This window comes from Vitis vinifera, chromosome 2 (assembly GCF_030704535.1).
Source record: "Vitis vinifera cultivar Pinot Noir 40024 chromosome 2, ASM3070453v1".
NCBI classification, from domain to species: domain Eukaryota; kingdom Viridiplantae; phylum Streptophyta; class Magnoliopsida; order Vitales; family Vitaceae; genus Vitis; species Vitis vinifera.
Genome location: NC_081806.1, coordinates 19250634 through 19273536, shown reverse-complemented (window position 1 = coordinate 19273536; position 22903 = coordinate 19250634). Strand labels below are relative to the sequence as shown.

The following is a 22903-nucleotide window of genomic DNA, read 5'->3' as shown; positions in this document are numbered from 1 at the left end:
AGAATCTTCAGAATCTTCTTTCCTTTGTTTCTAGTTTTTCTTTTTCTTTTTTCCTAATTATGATTTCTATTTTGATGTTCATGTAATGAGAATTTTGTGATTCAATCTGATCAGTTCATTTATACGTCTTTTTCTTTAACAAATAATCAAATTGGCACAAACCCATTTGATGTGATACTGAAACATTATTACATGGGTTGGTGGACTTTTTCACAATAAAATGAAAATGATAGTATTTGAATTCCTAACATTATATAAGTATGAGTCCTTAATTATGTAAACGCTTTTTAAAGTCGTGAGGGTCCTTTTGGGTTTAAAATGGACAATATCTACACGATTGAGTGCGGGTTGTTACAAAATGGTATTAAAGCCGATCTTCGACCCCGGTGTAGGGGTTTATTTAGCCTCGTGAGGGGTGTTTGTCTATTTGGCCTCGTAATCCCGTGGGAGACAAGTCTATATAGGGGGTGTTTATGATATCTCACATCGGATAGAGGAGAAAGTTCTTGACACTATATAAGTATGTGTCGCTTTTAACCCTATAGATGCGTTTTAAATTCGTGAGGTCCCCTTTGGGTTTAAAGTGGACAATATCTACACGATTGAATGCAAATCGTTACAAAATATGCTTTTATGGGTTAAATGTGAGAATCCAGTGGAAATATTTGAGATTACTTGCAGACTTTACCAATGATGTGGATAATAGGCATGCATGATTGATGTAATTTGCTTTCAAAGGCTATACATTGGAGTGTGTCAGCACATCATTTTGTATAGCTAATGGATTGAACCATATTTGGGATGATTTAGTTTGTTAACGGAATGTTGAGTACATCATGGCAATCCTTTAAAATGCATCCTGTTGAGAGAAATTTAGAAGGGCAAAGGAGTTGGGATTTTTTTCTCCATTAAGTTTTTGACCCAGATAGTGTAGAAACACTACTGAATTGCATGGCAAATAGCCTATGGCTTGGAACATGTCAAGATTTCATGAGTGGTTGTATTTTCTCCTAGAAAACTCGTTTAAAAAACTCTTCTGCCCTAGGGGTTTATCCTTTGGTGTTCAGATTGTCGTAACTATCAGTTGGTCAAATTTTATCTATTAAATTGAAAACTTTATGATATGGATGTACTAGTTTCAACTTCTCCATTTTTCTTTGCTAAAGGTTCACCGTGTTAAGATCATCTTTCTCACAATCACTCATTGAGCAGGTAAGTGCAAGATGGCATCCAGAAGATGCATGTGCAGATATGCTTGAAGAGGCTCCTGAGTTCCACCAAACTAAAGAGGTATTTCTTGTCAACTATAAGAAATGATGGCAAACATGCATTTCCTTGTTTCTGTCTCCATTTTTATGTTTCCATTATCTTTTATTGAACCTAGAGCTTTTCCTATGGCATGGAGCTTTGACAGAGCTTTGGATCTTATTTACAGGAGTTTAGAGACACGCTTAAGTATATATTGCAAGTATACGTCCAAAAGCAGAGCCATATGGATTTTTCTGTATAGTTCCCCCTCTTTCCTGGCAACCACCATGCCTTATTAGGGAAACAAACATATAGAGGAATAAAACTCCTGCCCAAACTCAACAGATTGATGATGTGATGTCCCACATCGGATATGGGAGAAAGTTCTTGGCGCTATATATGTAGAGGCTCCTCTTAACAAAGTAGACGCGTTTTAAAGCCGTGAGGGCCCCCTTGGGTCCAAAGCGGACAATATCTACACGGTTGGGAGCGAGTCGTTACAAATTGTATCAGAGTCAATCCTCGACCCCGGTGTGGGGGTTTGTTTGACCCCGTAAGGGGTGTTTGTCTGACCCCGCAATCCCATGGGACACAACGAGGATGTTGTGTCTGCATGAGGGGATGTTTGTGATGTCCCACATTGGATAGGGGAGAAAGTTCCTGACGCTATATATGTAGAGACTCCTCTTAACAAAGTAGACACATTTTAAAGTCGTGAGGGCCCCCTTGGACTCAAAGTGGACAATATCTACACGGTTGGGAGCAGGTCGTTATAGATGAGTTGTGCAATCAGACCTCAAAGAGAAAATTTTCTAAATTTGATGAATGAATGAAAGGAAAAAGGAAAAGAAGCTTTGTAATAGGCTTGGAATTTCAATTAGACAATGAGCATATCACAACTCCTGATGAAGTTGGATGCCATGAAACTGGAACTTCATAATGGGCTTTGAATTTGAAGCTGGTCCAGAGTTCACCCTGGAAATTTTTTGAGAAGTATGTAGATGATCTCAAGGGACGGTATTTTCTGCAAGAAGGATGGGGTTACAGATTCAGATGTTAAATCAATCGTGCTCTAAAAGCAGTGGGAACCATCACCGGAGAATGTTGAGGGTGAATATAAGGCGAATTGCTGAAAATTCAATAGGAGAAATTGAGGTATGTGATGAACCCATGAATGACCTTTTCTAAATTTTCATCTGTTCTTAGGCAACATGCTTCATGATGTTGGTTTGTTGTTGTTTTAGGTTTTGAATTGGATTTCCAAAAGTATTTGATCAGGGGAAGATATCTGATTATGCAAGATATTTGGAATCAGGCTACTGGAACTTGAATGATACCCCAAAGCTGCCTAGGTCTCTTCTTTCTTTTGAAAGTTGTGACATTTTTTGTCTTAGAGCCTCCACTAGGTATAGGAATGTTTCAGCTCCTGGAAATAAATTGAGGAAAACTTGGTGCACTTTGGCGGTGTTTTTGGAACAAAAAACAGGTTTTTAGAATATTTTAGAAACAAGAGTTTTGATATGATGTTTTAAAAAATAGTTTTAAAAACAAAAAACAAAAAACTTGTTTGAATGAAAGAATTTGTATTGTTTTTAAAAACAATGTCTTATTTTGAAAAATCCTGAGGTTGTTCTTTGAATCTTGTTTTTTTTTTTTTAATGTTGTTTTTAAAAATTATAACTTAAAAACAATTACCAAACATGTAAAAATATATTTTAAAAGTTGTTTTAAATTTTTTTAAAACTAAAAAACTCCGCCAAACAAACTCTTATATGTGGATGCCACCTTTACATGTATTTGGGAGGAGTTGTGTCAGTAAAGGGAAAAGTGTATTTTGGTCTGCACTTTTGGAAAAAAAAGACAAGAAGGAAAAGGAACCCGATTTGTAAAATACATGCTTAATATATTCAATTAAAAAAAATTAAGGTTTGGTGCACTTTTAGGCCGAAGGAAGTAATAAGGTACTACAAAGTGCATTAATTATTTTTAAAGGGTTGTTTCTTTTTACTTTTTTTTTAACACCAAAACCACACATTTTCCTATATATATACCCATGAAAAGAAAAATTATTATCGTATTATACTATTTTCACATGACAATTTTATTAATTTGAAATTTGATTTTCATCAATTTAAAATATTAATGGATTCTAAGAACATTTACCGGAAAGTAAGTCTTGGTAACAAGGCCATGGATGTTTTTTGTTTTTTTAAAAAAAAAATTTGAAAAAAAAAAATTGTTAATGTCAATGATATAATTTGTAGAAACAAATTATATATAATGAATACTACATTAACTCTTATTAAATATGGAGAATTACATATGGATTAGCTTCATTGTAAATATGTTTTAGTTATAGCTTGAAATTAGGAAGTGAATTAGTCAATCTAAAACTCAAGTGATGCTAAGACCCATACAATTATGCTCAGTACTAAATTAGAGTTGAAAAGCGAGACCACTCCCAATGTGACGCATACAATTTGGTTTTATTTATTTGTACCTTATCCAATTTGTTTAGGGACAATTATCTTTACACCGAAGTGAAAATTGGGCCAACATCATCCTAAGTTTTCACAATTCGACCCAAGAAAATTGAGTTCAAGGATATTTACCTTCAATATTCCCAAAATTTCATTTAGTTGTTTTGGAAAAATAAAAATAAAAATAAAAACATGTTGGAAATCCAAACGTCATGACTGACCCTAAGATTGCCAAAAAGTTAAAAAAATTTCTCCCCTTAATTAAATCATTTTTCAAAGAGTTGAAGAGAAGAGAAAGCAAAATCCCCAAATATATCATAAGGCGCTCGAAGCCTTAGCTTTTGTCTTCATTGTGCTACTCGTTGTCCCCTTGGTCTTTGTTGTTGTTGTCCTCCTCATTGTCATTGTCTTATTTGCTATTGCTATCCACAACTTGCCATTGGTGTGGAGTGCTTTGCGAAGGAGCAATTATTAGTGTGCCCTAGCTTCCCTTTCCCGACATTATTCTTCATCAGTGTTAGTCGTGCTCCTCACCATCAATGTGTTCCTCACAATCGTCGTTCTACTCTCTATTGACATTCTACTCGCTATTGTCGTCCATAGTTTCATCATTGTAGGTATCACCTTCAAATCTAAAAATAGTTTTTTTTTTCCTTAAAAATTGTAAATCTACCGATTTATGTGTGATAGAAAACAATGTAATGGTAAATCTAAGCTAGGTTTGGGATTGTTCAAATTTTCATAAAGGACACTCCTATGGTTAATCCTCAATTTGATTTCATAAAATTAAGGTTTTTCAATAAATAAATTGAAGAGTTTAGAGAGGAAAACTTTGAAATTTCATGGATTCCTTACGTCAAATACAAGAAAGGGATATATAGAATACATTGCTATAACAATTGTGAACACACAACTATAATAGTTGTGAATACACAACTATAACAACACAATTGCGAGAAATATCCCTTAAAATTCCCTTAAAATTAGGGATTTACATGGCTAAATCTAGAAAACAAAAAATATAGCCAAATCTCATTTTATTTGAGATCATATATTTACCAAATTAAAACTGAATATCTCCTAATTAAATAGGATAATAGGTTAACCAAACCTACTCATTAAAACCAAATTTCCACTCCCCTAGGGCTAGGAATAGATGTTAATCATTCATAGCTTGGAAATTAGATCTTCAAATCTCATTCTAGGAAGAGTTTTAGTGAAGATATTAACCACTTCAGAATTTGTAGGAATATACACCAATTTGAGTATTCCTTCCTCATAAATGATGATCCAACTCAATATGCTTGGTGTGATCATGATGCACTAGGTTCTTGGCAATACTAATGGCAAACAAGTTATCACAGAAGACTTCCATTGGACTAATTGATTGAACTCCTAGCTCTCCCAATAGTACAATATCGTTTCACTTGGTCATTGTTATCAAGTTTGATCTTATAGACCAGCTTGTTTCCAATAGCTTTTCTTCCATGTGGTAGTGACACAAGTTTTAAGACAGAAGAATGACTTCAAGTGGGAGAATGTTAAGGTTGAAGTCATCTTACATCGAAAGAAGACAAAAATGGAGCTTTCTTATGCTATAAAAGGAAGTCTCCATCCCCTACAATAATTATCCAAAAAAAAAAGGCTTTCTTTATTTTCTAAGCTTTTATATTCTCTCTTCTTAATTGAGAGAGATTGTAATTTTATATTCATAGAGTAGATATTTTTCAGTCTTACCCGTGGAGGTTTCCTCATAATTAAGAGGATTTTACCACACAAGTACTTTTGTCCATTATTTTTATTTATTATTCTATTTTTTTATTATTATTCTATTCTTCTAAACCTAGGCTTTGTTACCACTATTATGAAATGATACTTGCAATGATAATTTAAAAATAGAAAAATAAAAAATAGAGCAATAAATAAAATAAAAATAATCATTAACAAAAAGTACGTTAAAACCCTTTTAATTATGAGGAAAACCTCCATGGGGTAAAATCGAAAAATATCCACTATATGAAAAAAAAAAAAAAAATTACAACCTCTCTCTCATATAAGAGGAGAGAGTATAAAAGTTTACAAAATGATGAAAACCTTTTTCTTATGATGATTAGTATAGGGGGTGGAGGCCTTCATTTATAGAGCAAGGAAGATCCCTCTTTTTGTCTTCTTCTGATGTGGGATAACTTCAACCTTAACAATATATTGCATGCCTTTGTGAGATGTTACTCCAGGTAGGGTGAAGGATAGAAGTAGGACAAATAATTACCAATATATGGTGGTTTCATCTAAGCTATGTTTGGTTCTTGAAAATTTTAAAAATAAGTTTAAAAGTGAAATACAAGTTTTTAAGAGCATTTGGATACAACTTTCAACTATAGATAGATACTTTTAGACATTACTTATTTAAATACTGGAGAAAGAAAAAATGTAGTTCTCAATCATATTTTTATTTAATTAAAAATTTTGTAATATGAAAAATTATATTTAGTTTTAATAAAAATATTTTTAAAATAAAATTCCCAAGATAAGATCCAATCAAATCGTCCAATTTTACTTCTTGTACACCAAACAACCCATAACATTGGATAGGCTTCCAAGGGAATATCTTGAGCATGACATTAGGTCACATAATTTGCCTAGTAAACTAATAAACCTATATGTATGAGACACATCACATATTGTAACTAATTTTAATTATGTTTAATTTTCTTTTATTTTTTTCTTAGTGTTTAATACACTTACCTCGTCAACCTCTCACGTGTTTTGCACATTACCCATTCAGGTTTAAAATCGAACACATTACACTCAAAACTTCTTAAAAATCAATACTCTGTCTTTTTTGTTGATGAAATTAGTTTCAATAAACGAATATGTCATGTGTTGTGCATGTAATTGACTAATTAAGGGTAGATTTGTAAATTGACTCACCCAAAAAGCCCTAAATAGAACTCTTCCCCTCTCTTGTTTGTCTTCGTTCTTCCTCCAAAGTCGTAACCCCCAAAGCCCCAAATACCTAATGCAGACATTGAAGGATTGAGAGTTTGATTAAAATGGATTTTAACTATAAATTTCTTTTTTCTTATAATGTTTTGCTTTTGTTTTGAGAATTTTCCTTTCCGAAGGTGTTTACCTCTAGTTTGTTATGGCTTAGAAGGTTAGGACTTCAAAGGAAAAACGAAGAGAAGCAAGGGAGGGAGAGCTCTCTTTAGGGATTTTGGGGCAAGTGAATTTACAAATCTATCTTTAACTAGTCAGTCATATGCATAATACATGACATTTTCGTTCATTAAAACTAATTTTGTTCAAAAAAGAAGGCAAAATGCTAGTATTTAAGAAACTTGTAGTGCAATGTGTTCAATTTTAAATCCGATGAAACAATATGCAAAACACACTGTAAGTTGAGAGAGTAAAATGTATTAAACCATTTTCCTTATTACAACTAAATATAAGAAAAATATTTTTCTTTTACAATTTTTTTTTTCTTAATACTTTTTTAAAACCAAACATTGCTTAAGACAACTACATAAGATAATGAACAATTATATTGATATTCAATATAATTTATTACTTAATTAATTTCATTTTGCAATAATGTTGATATTGAGAGTAATTTACTTAATTAATTACTTTGCCATCTTGATTTTTAGAGTTTTTTTTTTAAAATAAGTTTAATGATAATTTTTTAAATTGTTATTGAAAATATGTTTGGGAGTTATCTTTGAAAACAAATTTTTGTTTTTTTTATTGCACAAGAATTTGTTTTTTTGGTAAAATGTCTTGACAAAATGTCTTGACACATAATTATAAATATGAATATTTTTTATTTAAAAAATTATTGTTTATATCTAAATTTTTGCTTACCAAAATGAAATAATTTGCATTTGTATTGTTAATTCTTTTTTTTTTTTTTGGAAAATTATTTTATAAAATATTGCTAAAAAGGCATATATTTTTTGAAAAAATAATTTTGACAAATCAATCTTACATTTTTCATCGCCAAGCAGTCTCTCATTTTCCTTCCATCCAAACAGCGGATCTTCTTTACAAAAGAAAGAAAAAAAGGACAAAACCCTAGACGTTGAAGCACATTGCTTTCAGTTGCGGTAGTCCACACTCCATAGATCACACAGGACCAGAATACATTCTTCATACCAAAATCCAAGCCCCAGATTTTCATCAGCAACGGGAGCCAAATCTCCATCGAACTTCCCACAGTGACACGGTTGCTCTAGGGCTTCAAAACGAGGCGTGGGCAATGTTGTAAATTTTGTGGGTTTTAGGTTTCATCTATAAAGAGGATGGATAGTAATTATGATCTCTTGGAGGAGCTCTTCAACGTCGAATTGGAGCTTCAAGACGTCCAAGGTTTTCAATCTCTCTCTCCTTTTTTATTTTATTTTTTTTAACAATTATTATTTAATTTAATTTATCAGTGTGATTTTAGTTTCACTTTAAGCTTGTTATTACTGTTTGTTGCATTTTGATATATGGGTACCTTTCCTGAACTTGAAGTAATTGGAATGACATTGGCCGCTGCTGAGGTTTCTGATATGAGAAAAATGATAAACTTTTGAAACTATTTAACGGTTGATTCTTGAATGTATGATCACATGTCCCTTGATTGGCCAAATATGATATGCCTTCGATTGGAGAACCAATTCAAGAAAAATGTGGTGTGGGTCTCCCTAGAGATTTAATTGGGGAATTGGGTTGCGTGAAATAGCATGACTTTTGAAATTTTATGGCTATTGGCCCAAGTATTAGTTTGCTTGATATACATTGTTGGCTGAATATCTTATATCTTTGAACTTTTGAGTCAAATTGGTAGTTTAATCTAGTATCAAAGCCTTGGTTTTTTGGCGTTTCTTCTCCTATTTATCAAACCATCACATGAGTAGGCTGTACGCTTACTTAACTAACAATCAAAACCGACAATTTGGACTTGAATCCCTATGTTACTTGGTGTTGTCCTTCTACTGCCACTCATCCACCCATCCACCAAGCCATGAATGTCTGACATTTGTTAAGCATCTGCGACCTGTAATTTTAACATTTATATTTTAATCATTTGCAAATCATTAAGAAAAAATCACATGTTCCTTTTCATCAATGTTTTAAAAGGTTAAAGACAGTCTTGAGGCGTTTTACCTAAATGAGGCGAGGTATAAGCCTTAGGGTAGAATGAGATATAATCCTCAACTTAAACAAATAACTAATAAAAAAATATCAAAAAAAAAAAAAAAACTCATAAAGTCACAAGAAAATTTAATAATAAAAAAAACATAAACTAAATAATGATAAAATGAATTATTTTTTATTGTTAATAGTTTCTAATTTAATTCCTCTTTTTCCTAAAAAATTTAGCTCTCGAATGGGTTTATCAAATAGTTTTCAACATTACTATTTTTATCACTAATAGGATCCTCCAAGGAATATTGTCATATCCATTTTTTATATTATATTGGTCATTTGTGTTAATATCCATCCATCCTTCTTCTTTGTCTTCTGATTATAGTGGTTTCTTTTTTTATCTATCAAGAATTAGATTTTATATGAGATCAACCACTAAGGCAATTTCTAATTTTGTTATTCTTCTCAATCCCCCTTTTTTTTTGTTCTATTTAAAAGGTTAATTGGAAGTCAACTAAGTATGTATTTTGTTAAAGGTTTAACTAAGCAAGGACCCAATAGAAAACTCATAAAATCTATATCAAAAGTCCACAAAAGCATAGATGATAGAACCCATTAAAACTCATTGAGTATTGATACTTAATTCTCAAATAAAATATATACCAAAAGCCCTTAAAGGCAAAAAACTCTTTGGATATTTGTGGCTTAGGCCTCAACAGCCTTGAGGCTATAGCCTCAAAATTGTAAGCCTCAAAGCTATAAGCCTTGATAGGGTGAGGCTTAAGGCTCAATTACCTTGATCGAGGCTATAGCCTCAATGTTAATTTGTAGAGCCTTGCCTCGAGGCATAAGCCTCAATAGCCTTTTAAAATACTGCCTCGTATCACTCAACTAAACCAAATAATTATAGGATAGATTTATCAATTTAACATGGCAAATTTAGCTTTAATTTTCTCCTTCATTGTTGTCAATCTAGTTGGACCTTCCATAAGTTATTTACAGGGTTTAATCACTTAATATGATACCAATGTTTTCGTCTTTAAAAATCAGGGAATGTATGATTTTCATAATGGTTAGAGGGTGCAAAAGTACTAGAACAGGGTAATTGGTTGAAATATAGATTTGAAAATAAGAATCCACCAAGATTGAAATACTCATCATTTGAGGAGAAGAAACAATTTATAAACCTCTGGTAAATTCCCTTTCTTGCAAAGGACAAATGTATAGATATTTAGAGCAATTATTATGTTGTTTCCCTTGTTGTGGATTGATAAATGCTAAAAAGACCTTCATGAGGAGTGAACAAAAACTATAACTTGAATAATAAAATCCTAAGGGACATAATCTCTCTGGGTCAAAGCAAAGGCCCTGAACTTACTTTTAATCATGTTTTTGTCGCTTTGGGTTCCTATAAAAGATGTGTGTGTGGGGTCTTTGCACTGGAGATACAGATGAGGCTGTTCCATTTGGCGGGGACTGTTTGGGTATCTCTTAGAATCATTACAAATTTGCTGGTGATCTCCTTCCGGGGGTTTGGAAGAAATCCTAGAAGGAGAACTTTGTGGAGTCGGGCAATCTCAGCCACCTCGTGGGCTATCTGATTCAAGTGGAATGGAGACTTTCAAGGATAGAATCTGTTACCTCACATCTATTTGGATATCTGTATCCAAGGATGTGGCTGGCCCTCGGTAATATCTTATTGGATCTCAGATAGATTTATTCTAGGCTTCATTAGGCTGCCTCATTTTGGTTCTTTGTTATTTTTCTTATGTTTCTACTGCTGTACATCTTGAACATCCCATCTTTACCTTTACATGATCTTATTTTGGTTTTGAATGAAAAATGTACATGTTTGGGTATATGAATCAGTAGGAACTAAGTATTTTTTTTTCTAGTATCTTAATCTGTATTGTTGATTGGTTGGGTTCTCGTTGAGGGTGGGGATGTTTTTGTACCTTCATTCTGACAGCTTTTTTTGTTCCAGCTGTGTGGGTGTGGGTGTATCTATCTTGTATACCTTGAGGCGCCATTTTGGCACCTCTTTTTATTATACATACTTCTCTTATCAAAAAACAAATAAAAAATCTTAATCTGTATTGTTTATTAGTAAATTGTTTCTCATTGTCCAGACCAGATTAAGAATTTGCTTGATCGGCAAGAGAAGTTGCATGAGAGACAATCTGAACTGAAAACCCTGTTGGAAGCATGTAAAGGATCAGGAAGCCCTGTAAAGGATGGCGCTTCTGTTGCAGTAGAGAACTGGTCAGGGCCATTTGACTGGGATGCTCAAGCAGATGATGTTAGGTTCAATATTTTTGGCATATCCACATATCGTGCAAACCAGCGTGAGGTTAGTGCTTTCGCAATCAGTTTGTCTGCTGTAACGGTGATTTGATTTAAGCCCCTCAAATGCAGGACCTTATTGTGTGAATTATATGTCCACTTTTTAGATCTGGATTTCAAAGAAATTGTGTACCTTAAGTGGGATTTTTTATCAGTAAAATGGGGATGTTGACAGTATTATAAAGGTCTCTGAAATGAAAAAGTCGATGCATTTCCTTTGCCATCTGATCTTTGTTTTGGAGCTTCAACCTTACATATTGAACTCTATCTATGGTTTCTTCTAATTTTATTGAAACTTAGGAACAATCTGAGATTCCCAACTAAGAATGTAACCTTGCGGACTGCTCTCTAACAAATTGTCATAGTAAGTACTGGTTGGTAAAGAGAACTCTTATCGCTAGAGATAGCCTAATCTAAAGCCTCAGGAACATGGGTTCAAAATACCAGTTCTAAGTGGGTTTCTTTCAATTATCTGTCTACTAGTTGATGGTTTGGGTTGGCTTTTGATGAAATGGAACATACTGAACAACTATTAGTGAAAAGCATTCCTAAAAATAATGGAGAATTAGAAAAATTAAGAACATTCTGAAGTCATAAAATGTTACAATAAGTAAGACACTGTAAATTACATGATATGTTCTAAAAAGCTCTAAGAGATGGCATGTTAGTTGCTAAGAACAATGGGTTCTTGAACCTAGAAATTGAAGGAACTCATAAATAGTGATAGATTATTATAATATAAAGATTAATTTTCCGAGTTCTATTATGTTGTTAATGGAGGATATTTGGAAGTTAACTTAGGACCTAAATATTTACAATTATCACCATATTTACAGGGAAGCAAATAGAACAACAAATTGTTTAGCTAAGAAATATATTTGTAATGTAGAGCCTATCATTTGGAGGTCAAAGTTTTCTAGAGATGTTACAAAATTTGGATTGGAAGGTTATTATGACTCATTTTTTGATAGGATTTATAGATATTTTGTTTGGTAGTCTCTTTCTATCAAAAAAAAAAGAAAAAAAGAAAAAGGGATAAAAGTGTTCTAGAAGGCTAAATGTCATTTAAGACGCTGCTGCAGTGGTTTAGTGTACCACTACAACAAAATTTGAGCGTTAAATTTCCAATTCAAATGCAGAATACATTATAAGGCACAATTAACAGCAATATTGACTATTTGATGTGCCTATTGCTTTCCTCTGATTGCAGCAGATTCATCACATGACATGTAATACTTCCATAAAGTGCTTTCCACCATTCACTAAGCTTTAATCTCCACCATTGGGTTTTTTTTTTTTTTTTTTTGATAAGTAAAAAATGTATTAAAAAAAGCGCAAAAAGAGTGCAAAAGTATCTCCACCATTGGGTTATCAATGCTTCTAACTACTATGTTGCACTTTTTATGGACTCCTAGTTTTATAAAGCAAAAAAAAAGAGACTAAAATTGCTATTTTATGCAGAAATTGCATACGAGCCAGGCTTCTCACTTCCAAAATTCATGCCTCTATCAGTGATCTTGTGTCCACTCCAAATCAATATCACTTGATATTTTTACTTAGTCCTTTAAAAGAACAACACAATTCGGAAATAAAAATTTGAAAAGGCTTAGACAAAAAATTGCAAACCCAATATAGGAGTTTGCTTCTACACTTCTTCATCTACTGCATATGAAGATTTGAAGACAATTTTTTCCTTATAATGCCTGTTTTCTTGGTAAAATGCATTCCAGCAGGACACTTAAATAGGTGTAATTGGTCTGGACTCCACCTTTAGAGGGCTTTGTTAAGTTCAACTTTGATGGGTATTCTCTAGATTGCCAAGTGTGGGTGGGAACTGGACTTGTAATCAAAGGTCATAATCTACAGTGCTGGGAGCCTTTTCTGATTTTGTTAGAGAGGGTTTGGCTGTCAGGTATAGATCTTATCACTTTTGGAGGGTTTGCTCTTTGTCTCAAGCAAAGGCTATGGGCCTCTCCAATCCCTTAGTGGAGAGGGATTAGCTATTGTTATCTTGTAGGTGTCCAAAGAGGAAAGATAGGTTCATGGAAGTTTGATGGTTGACTTCACCCAGTTATTGGTGTCATTGGAGATTTGGTATGCTCTTTCTCCTGGTCTTTGATGCTTAGCTAATAATGTTATTGATCTTTTAGCCAAGAGGGGGGCTGAGCAATTGGTTTCTTTTGTGGGGAACTTTACCCTGACCCTGTTTTATGGAGTTTTTGGAATGTTCATTGTTCAGTCTCCTAGTTCTGACATGGAGTTTATCTAGTTATCCTTTGGAGTAGGTTACAATTACTTTCATTGTTCTTTATCAGGTTTTGTATATTTTGGAAGGAATTCTCATTCTTCTTTGTAATTTTTTTGATTAGACAATTATTAATTCATATCAATGGATTTGTTGTTCTTGATAGCGAATGCAGATCTAAAACGGACTTTGTTTCTAAATTCCATCATTTATCGTCTGATTAAATAAATAAATAAATCCTCATTACTCGTTTTTGAAAAGTGATATTTTTTCCACTTGGAATTAAATTTGGAACCTGCAACATTTCCTCCCCAACCCCTTTAAATTCCTTGATCTATGTAAAAATCCTCAATACGCCTACTGTCTGAAAAGTGATATTTTTTCCACTTGGCATTAAATTTGGAACTTGCGATATTCCCTCTCCAACCCCTTGAAATCCCTCAATCTATCTCTTCATGGATCTATGCCAAACCATTAATATTTAGTCCTTTTTTTGTTTTTTTGTTTTTGAAAATAATAAAGGAAAAAGATTAAGTAAATCAAACATGAATCTCTCTTGATGAAGCTAAATCTACCACAAAAAAGTGAGATTTGAAGAAAATCATTACTAAGCCCTACTTTCTCACCAGTTGTAAGTGAAAGAAAACAAGACACTTTGGTTTGAAAGAAATGAGGAATTAGCTTGAATGAAATGAAGAACTGGAAAAATCTCTAACATGTAGACATGAGATTTGAGCCTAAAATCATCTAAGGAGGGTAGAGAAGTGCATGTTTAACCCTTACAGAAGGGTTTGATGATTTTTGACAGAAAGGAGTTGCTTTTAGGTTTGACCAATAATTTTTTTTTTTGAGAGTTAAATTTTTGTCCTCATTGGGGCTTGACTTTGGAACCTCCCACAAATCCTCCCAACCTTTTATCACTTGAGCTAGGCCTCATGGGCTTTTAGGGTTGACCAATATGTGTCTCACAAGTTAAAGCCCTATAATCTTTTTATAGGGCATTGGTCTTTTCTCTTTTTGGAGTGTTTTGGGTGTTTCCCCTTTCAGTCAAAGGAGTCCTTTTCAGTTGACACGAGTCTCACATTGGAACCAAATGCAAGGATGTTTAGAGGCTGATCCTATGTTTTGGTTATTTGGGAAGAATGTAAGAGAAGAATATTTGAAGGTGTGCAACAGTCTTGTATGGGGTTGAAAGAGTTGGTTCAAAAGCCTTTATTTTTGTGGTCAGGTGGGAAGTTAGGTTCTCATATGTTGCCTTTTTTGGATTTTATAGATAGAATGGGGGTTGGTTAGCATAGTTGTAGTGTTCGTGAGTGTCTTGACTCTTGAGCACTGCTTGAATACATCTTGTATACACTTGGATTGCACTCCCTCTTTTATTAGACACTTCTTAATGCATTCTTTCTGTTTGCCTATTTAAAGAAAAAAAGGCTTTATAATTTTATAGGATTGTGACATACCTTCATTCTTCTGCGGCTAAGATCCTCAACTGCTCTTGCTCTAGGTTAGTGTCACTTGGTGGGTTGCCTTTTCCCTTTGGAACAATTGCTACACTACTCCATGGAGTCCTTTTATAGTTTGCCCTTGCTGTGCTGACTCCACTTTGGCAGTAATTAGTCTGCGATGTGTAACCTCCTTTGGTGCCAATTGGTGTGAACCTTGATCAAGATGTGAGAAGTCCTGCACCAGATGGAACACATCGCATCAATTGCTTAGAAGTATAACCTATAGTGGCTTTAACTTGTGAGACACATATTGGTCAAGCCCATATGGGCCGGTATGTAGTAGAGATAGAGAGGATTTTTGGGAGGAACTTGGGTCAGTTAAAGGGTTATGGAGTGACCCTTGGTGTGTGGGAGGGGATTTCAATTTGGTAAGGTTTCCAGAGGAGCGCAGTAGGGGAGGTGGGCTTATTGCTTCAATGAGGAGATTCTCAAAAGTGTTAGAGGATTTGGAGTTGAGGGATTTTCCTTTGATGGGTGGTGGGGGGGCGTTTACTTGGAGAGGAGGCTTGAATAATCAGGTCTAGTGGAGGCTGGATAGGTTCTTAGTGAGGGACAACTAGAATAATCTGTTCAATGGGGCTGTGCAGGGTATTCTCCCCAGACTTGTCTCGGATCACTTCCCGGTCCTCCTTGAAGGAGGAGGGTTGAAGAGGGGACCTTCCCCTTTCAGATTTGAGAACATGTGGTTGGAGGAGGAGGGTTTCAAAGACAAGATGAAGACGTGGTGGGGGAGTTTAAAATTTACAGGGACATCCAGCTACATTTTAGATGCTAAATTGAGGGCCCTTAAAAATATTCCGAAGATTTGGAATAAAGAAGAGTTTGGGCTCGTTGAGACTAAAAAGGGTGAAACTCTTATGCGGGTTGAGTATTGGGATGAAAAGGAGAAATATGCAGCTTTAAATTTGGAAGAATGTGAAGCAAGAAATGGAGCAAGGGAGTCCTACAAGTCATGGGTGATGAGGGAAGAGATTTTTTGGAGGTAGAAGACTAGGGAGTTGTGGCTGAAGGAGGGGGACAATAATACCATATTTTTTCATAGGATGGCGAATGCTTATAGTAGAAGAAACTGACTGTCTAAGTTGAAAGTTAATGGTTGTTGCCACTCAGAGGAAAATAATTTAAAAAACAGTGTGGTGGGGGCGTTTCAAAAGTTGTACTCAGAAGAAGAGGGGTGGCGCCCTAGTATCGACAGGTTGTCCTTTATGGGGTTAGATAACAGTGAGGTTGAGGGGTTGGAGAATCCTTTCCCGGAGGAAGAGGTGTTTGCAGTTCTTACAGATCTAGGCAAAGACAAAGCCCCGGGCCGGATGGTTTTACTATGGCGTTTTGGCTTTTTGGGTGGGATGTGGTGAAGGGAGAGATTATGGGCTTTTTTAGAGAATTTCATGAAAGAGGCAAATTTGTAAAATCTCTAAATGCCACCTTCTTGGTTTTAGTCCCTAAGAAGGGAGGTGCAGAAGATTTGAAAGATTTCAGACCGATTAGCTTTGTGGGAAGCCTTTACAAGTTGTTGGCCAAGGTGTTGGCAAATAGAATCAAGAAGGTAATGGGAAAAGTGATTTTGGAACCCTAAAATGCCTTTGTGGAGGGTAGACAAATTCTTGATGTAGTTTTGATTGCAAATGAGGTTGTGGATTCCAGGTTGAAGAGCAATCAAGGGGGTGTGATGTGCAAGTTGGATATAGAGAAGGCCTATGATCACGTTTGCTGGAAGTTCTTGTTGGCGGTGCTAAAAAAAATGGGCTTTGGGGAGAGATGGATTAAGTGGATAGAGTAGTGTATCTCTACTGTAAGATACTCTGTTCTTATAAATGGTTCTCCCTCTAGATTTTTCCAAAGTTCAAGGGGTTTAAGACAAGGAGACCCCCTATCCCCTTATTTGTTTGTGTTAGTTATGGAGGTGTTTAGTTGCTTAACGAGAAGGGCCATTTGTGGGGGCTTTTTATCAGGGTGGAGGGCAAGAGGCAGGGGTGGAGAAGGGATTCTGATATCTCACTTGCTTTTTGCGGGTGACACCTTGGTGTTTTGTGAGGAGTCTCAGGATTAGTTGACGAATCTAAGCTGACTTCTCATGTGGTTTGAGGCTTGCTTAGGGTTGAGAGTTAACTTGGAGGAGAGTGAGCTTATTCCAGTGGGGAGGGTGAATGATATAGAGGATTTGGCTTTGGAGTTGGGCTGTAAAGTGGGTGGTCTGCCTTCCTGTTATTTGGGTCTGCCTTTGGGGGGGCACCCTTCAAATCAGAGGTGGTATGGGATAGTGTTGAAGAGAGGTTTTGGAAAAGGCTGGCTATGTGGAAGAGACAATATATATCAAAAGGGGGAAGACTCACCCTAATTCGGAGCACACTATCTCGTTTGCCGGTTTACTTCATGTCTCTTTTCTTTTTGCCCAAAAAAGTAAGGCTGAGGTTGGAGAAGATTCAGAGGGACTTCCTATGAGGGGGAGGTGCTCTTGAACAGAGGCCACATCTTGTTAGGTGGAACATGGTTTGTCTGGAAAGAAAGAAAGGTTGTTTGGGGGTGAGAAATTTAGCTTTGACGAATAAAGCTCTCTTGAGTAAGTGGAATTGGTGCTTTGCCATTGAAAGTGAGGCTTTGTGGAAGCAAGCGATCAGTCACAAATATGGTGTAGAGGAGGGGGGATGGTGTACTCGGGCCGTAAGTGGGAGGCATGGTGTAGGGCTTTGGAAAGCTATTAGAAAGGAGTGGTTGGGTATGTATAGCAGTTTAGCCTATCGCGTGGGTAATGGTAGGAGAGTGAGATTTTGGAAGGATAAGTGGTGTGGAGATGAGCCTCTTTGCGAGTCCTTCCCTTCTTTATTTGCCATTTCCCTGGCTAAAGATGCCTGGGTTTCGAATGTGTGTAACCCAGATGGTGTAGGGGATGGTTGGACCCCTTTTTTCTCAAGGGCGCTTAATGATTGGGAAATTGAGATGGTGGAGCGGTTTATGCTAAAAATCCAAGCCTTTAGGGTGCAAAGGGAGGACAAGGATAAGGTGGTTTGGACAACATCTAGAAGTGGAGATTTCTCAGTCAAGTCGCTCTATTCTATTCTGGAGCCCGGAGGATTTGCTTTGTTCCCTTATGATAGTATTTGGAGAGCGTATGTGCCTCATAAGGTAGCTTTCTTCGCTTGGGAAGCTTCCAGAGGAGAGGGTACTCTTTGGAAAATAGGTGTTTTCTTTGCCTTTTTGAAGCAGAAACGGTGGATCACCTTTTACTTCATTGTGTTAAGACGCGGGCATTGTGGAATCTTCTTTTTTCTCTCTTTGGTGTGGCTTGGGTTCTCTCTGGTTTAGTTAAGGAAACTCTCCTTGGATGACATGGTGCGTTTGTGGGGAAAACTAGTAAAAAGGCGTGGCAAATGGCCCCCTTATGTATATTTTGGTCAGTATGGAAGGAAAGAAATTTGTTGGCTTTTGGGAATGAGGTGTTTTCACTCCAAAGGTTGAAACATTCTTTTATATGTAATCTGTGGTCTTGGGTTAGGGTGTTTATAGTTTTGAGCCCTTGTTCTCTTGTTAGCTTTTTTGAGTGGCTAGGCTCTAAGTAAGGGTAGGGGTTGTTCTTTCCCCTTCCTTGGTTTAGAGTCTGTGGACTGCTTTTGTATACTCCTTGTATACCTAGAGGGCACTAGTTTGGTGTCTCCTCTTTCTGTTTAATATATTTCTATTTACTTATCAAAAAAAATATAACCTATAGTGGCTGAAAATGCAAGAAGATGTTGTTCAGCTTGATTGGTTCTCAGTATGTAGAACAAAAGGGGTTGAATAGCAATGAGAGGGGTTTCATATGGGATAATGTAGAGGCTTTTGTATTTCTTTTTAGTCCTTACCAGTTGGCTAGGTCTCCTTGTATTGTGGTAGAGTTTGGCCATTTTTGATCAGTTTTTGTAACTTTGGGGAGGACTCCTCATCCTTCTCATGTACTTTTGTTCACTTTTAATGTAATTCTGTTTCTGATCCAAAAATAGAAAATCTTGCAATTGTGCTATGTCTCAACTCTCATGTGAAACCAAATGAAACAGGTGAAGCATGTCATGATGCCTCCTACTTTTTCTATTCATTACATAGGGGTTGTGGAAAGTTGGTTTGTACCTTTTGCTTAAAATTCTGTTCCATGCTGAGGAATGATTTTAATGCTGTGGGAAACCTGAATTGGGAGAACAGACTGCTTACAATGGTAGATCTCCTTTTATGGGAGCTCCATTTTAATGTGCATAACATGCATGAGAGGGGCATCTATTCCAGTGGTGAACTTGGCAAAATGTGAGTGCACATGAAGTTATGGGTACTCTAGAATTTATGCTTTCGACTCCAGGTTTGATTTAATATTGGCTTTGTAGATGCAGAAAGTTGCTGGAGTTTCTACCTTTTTATCATTGGTTTTTCTCTTTGATTTTGGAGATCTCAGGAATACTTGTATCCTTATTGTTATAAAATTTATGTTTAATTTGAACACACTGTTTCAAAATTTTGTTCCCTACACAATGTTCATTGATTTACAAACAATCATTCAATTTTTACCAGATTATAAATGCAGTCATGAGTGGAAGGGATGTTCTGGTGATCATGGCTGCAGGTGGTGGTAAGAGCCTTTGTTACCAGCTTCCAGCTATACTTCGTGATGGAGTTGCTCTTGTTGTCAGTCCTTTGCTTTCTCTGATTCAGGACCAGGTATGCTTAATTTTTATCTGAATGTGCCATATGCAAACATTGTGTATCAAATGAAGAATCTTTACCATGACAACCATTACTTCAGGTGATGGGATTGGCTGCTTTAGGAATCCCAGCATACATGTTGACATCTACTACTAGCAAGGAAGATGAGAAGTTCATATACAAGGCACTGGAGAAAGGCGATGGAGACCTTAAAATACTGTATGTCACACCTGAAAAGATATCAAAGAGCAAGAGATTCGTGTCAAAACTTGAAAAGTGTCATCATTCTGGTTGTCTCTCCCTCATTTCAATTGATGTGAGTATTAGTTTTTGCCTTTTTTTCTCGACTTGATCTGGAACAATGGATAATTTTTTTTTCCATCATTTTAGTAGTAATTACTTGCTTTCCATTTCAAAAGATGGCAATAGGGCGTGTTAAATTGGATATCCTTGCTTCCTTCTGCCATCTTGCCTTGCCTCAGCTTGCTCCAACTTGGTTCTTTTTTTATGTGCCTAACTATGGGTCTAAAGTAGTGATCCATTAGAGGCTGGTTAATGTTGGTTTTGGAGCATCGATCTGCCTTAAGCTAATTGGTGCTGATATGTATAACTGTACTGGAGCCTATAAACATGCAAATGTGATGTAGGACTATAAGGGAAGTAGCAAATGTAGGAAGTTAGTCAGTCCTGATATGAAAAGAACTGGGGTCTTGGGTACTGTAAAATTGGGGTGATTGAGCTTTGCTTAGGGTTTAAAGAAGGAGGCTTATTTGGTGTAGTTTAAGACTGTAAATAGGATTTGGCAGCAGTGGTTTTAGGGTTTTTTGACGATGACTGTAGCTAATTCAGGGTTAAATGGTTATCAGTACTGAAGATCTACAGAACATGCTGTAGTTGCAGGGAAAAAAAAATTCAAAAATATAGAATAATTGGTAAAATGACTAAGGAAGTTACTAGCATCACACAATCACTCCCAGGATACTTAAGCATCGGACTTAGTTTTGGTGTCTGGGGGCTCCCCATGCCTAAGGTGGTAAAATATCAAAAAATGTAAGGGAGATCCCCAACAAAATTGACTAGAGTGAAAGGCAATTTTGAAATCGTATGGTTGCAGCTGTAAAAGTCATAGGATTCATGGTCCACTTAAGGCGAATGGTAGAAAAGATTTGCAAATTGCTAAACATCCAACTTTCCTGAAAGCTTAAGTTGTTAGGACTCTCCCTCATGTGCAGCTCCATACTTGCATGTGGAGAGACAAGTCAGCCTTAACAAACGTAGATAAATAGATGAGGAAACAGTAGTAGGTGAGACTTGAAGTTGAGACCTTTAGTTATGATACCGTGTTAAACTACCAACTTTCCTAAAAGCTTAGCTATGATACCATATTAGACTACCAACTTTCCTAAAAGCTTAAACCGTTAGGATTTGGTTCAAAATGAAGATGATCTCTTGCCCCCCTGTTAGTCATATATATAGCTTGGGTTTCATGACATAATTTTGATGATGGTGGTGGTTTCTTTCATGAGCTGGACCTACAGGCCGTGGCTTTGCAAATTCTGCCAAAGCTAATCAGGAGTTCGGCCATATCCTTTCAGATATTCACAACACATCAATTGTAAGCAACTGTCTACAGTGTTTAGTTGAATCCAAATGGCAGGTTATTGGGATTGGGAGTGTTATACTGGTGTTGATCCTTGAATGTTGTTTTTTCTTGTCTAAATTTAGGCTTCAGGTTTGTTTGTTTGCTTTTTTATTATTTATTTATTTATTTTTTAAATATGGAACATGGAATCATGAAAAGTGACATGTTCCTGCTGATTAATGAGGTATTGTAATATTACTAAACTCTTTACAAGGGGAATGAAGCTGGTGAGTCCGGCTGACTTCCTTTAAGATGGTATTCCGAAAATGTAAAAGGAAAATATTTTCCATTGTTTGCACTGTAGTTAAATTACACTGCTTCTGCAGATGATGTTTTTTATGCTCAGGCCGCTTGTTGGATTGTACTGTTCTATGACCCTCTTATGAGATGCTGGCATTCAGCAAAATAACAAAAAACGTGGTTGGAAATTTCAAATTTTTGTTGAAAATTACTTGGTCTGGTTGGTGACTATACATTTTAATTAACTAAACTCCTTTTTCATTATGTTATCTGTTTACCATGGTTTTATTTTTTGGGCATTTATATATGAAGCTGCAGGACTGTGTAATGTTAATTCTTTGATTGCTTTACAGGAGGCACATTGCTGTAGTCAGTGGGGCCATGACTTTCGCCCAGATTACAAAAATCTTGGCATCTTAAAGACTCAGTTTCCTGATGTTCCAGTAGTTGCTTTGACTGTATGTCATGTTATATTTTTCTCTTTTTCTTCTTTTTCACTCTTTGTCATGCTCTACAACTTTGATGACTAGTTAAAGATTCTTACATTTTATGCATTTCCCAGGCCACAGCAACGAAGAAGGTCCAAAATGATCTTATGGAAATGCTGCATATCCCGAAATGCATTAAATTTGTCAGCACAGTGAATCGGCCAAATCTTTTTTACATGGTGTAGTTTTTGGTAACTTATGTTTTTAGTCCTAACATTTGCTTGCTGGATGATCTGAGTGGTAGTCATGTAGTTCCTCGTATTGCAGGTACGCGAAAAGTCATCTGTTGGAAGGGTGGTTATTGATGAAATTGCTGAATATATTCAAGAATCATATCCAAATAATGAATCTGGAATTGTTTATTGCTTCTCTAGGAAGGAATGTGAACAGGTGCGCGCAAGGCCAATATGTCTAACCTTTAATGTCTTTGTAACAGCATTTTGTGATTTTGAAAGGGTTAAAGAATTTGTATCTTCTAATCTTGATAAAAAAAATGCTGCTCTTGGTTAATAAACTTGTTTGATGCTTGGTTTATGTCAATATTATGGGGCCTTTTGGGATATGCATGGAATTAAAAAATCATTCAGTTGTGTGTACAAGTTGGTATTTGAAATGGGACCTGTCACATCCCGGATTTAGGACTCACTAATTAATACTCAAAATACAATATTAGTGCTCTCACCTATCAAAAAAAAAAAAAAAAGCAATAGTAATGCTCTCAAAACCTGAGACAAATAAATGTTGAGTTTCATGTAGATTTTTGTGCAAATTAAGGATGTGGAAACTTGTTATAAAGAAGTATGCATCTTGTGATCACCCTTTTTAAACAACTAATCAACAAAGTATACTTCATTTAATATATTGGAAGCCTATACAATAGTACTTTGTACATACCCAAACCCTATGATTCATTA

General features: G+C 35.7%; 1 protein-coding gene across 3 annotated transcripts in view; it reads left to right on the top strand.

The window, feature by feature from the left end:
• Positions 1–7638: 7638 nt before the first annotated feature.
• The window catches only part of LOC100256266 (ATP-dependent DNA helicase Q-like 2), a 39408-nt gene continuing 24143 nt past the window's right edge, over positions 7639–22903 (top strand). The window contains exons 1-7 of one of the 3 annotated variants that reach the window (XR_784705.3): positions 7639–8096; positions 10991–11211; positions 19488–19634; positions 19720–19935; positions 21855–21959; positions 22064–22168; positions 22257–22379. Coding sequence is in view for 1 of the 3 variants with exons in the window: in XM_010646508.3 (XP_010644810.1) it covers positions 8030–8096; positions 10991–11211; positions 19488–19634; positions 19720–19935; positions 21855–21959; positions 22064–22168; positions 22257–22379 (984 nt within the window). In the remaining 2 variants the exon portion in view is untranslated. The remainder of the gene's footprint in view (positions 8097–10990; positions 11212–19487; positions 19635–19719; positions 19936–21854; positions 21960–22063; positions 22169–22256; positions 22380–22903) is intronic. The other 2 variants (XR_784709.3, XM_010646508.3) reach the window with 2 other exon arrangements.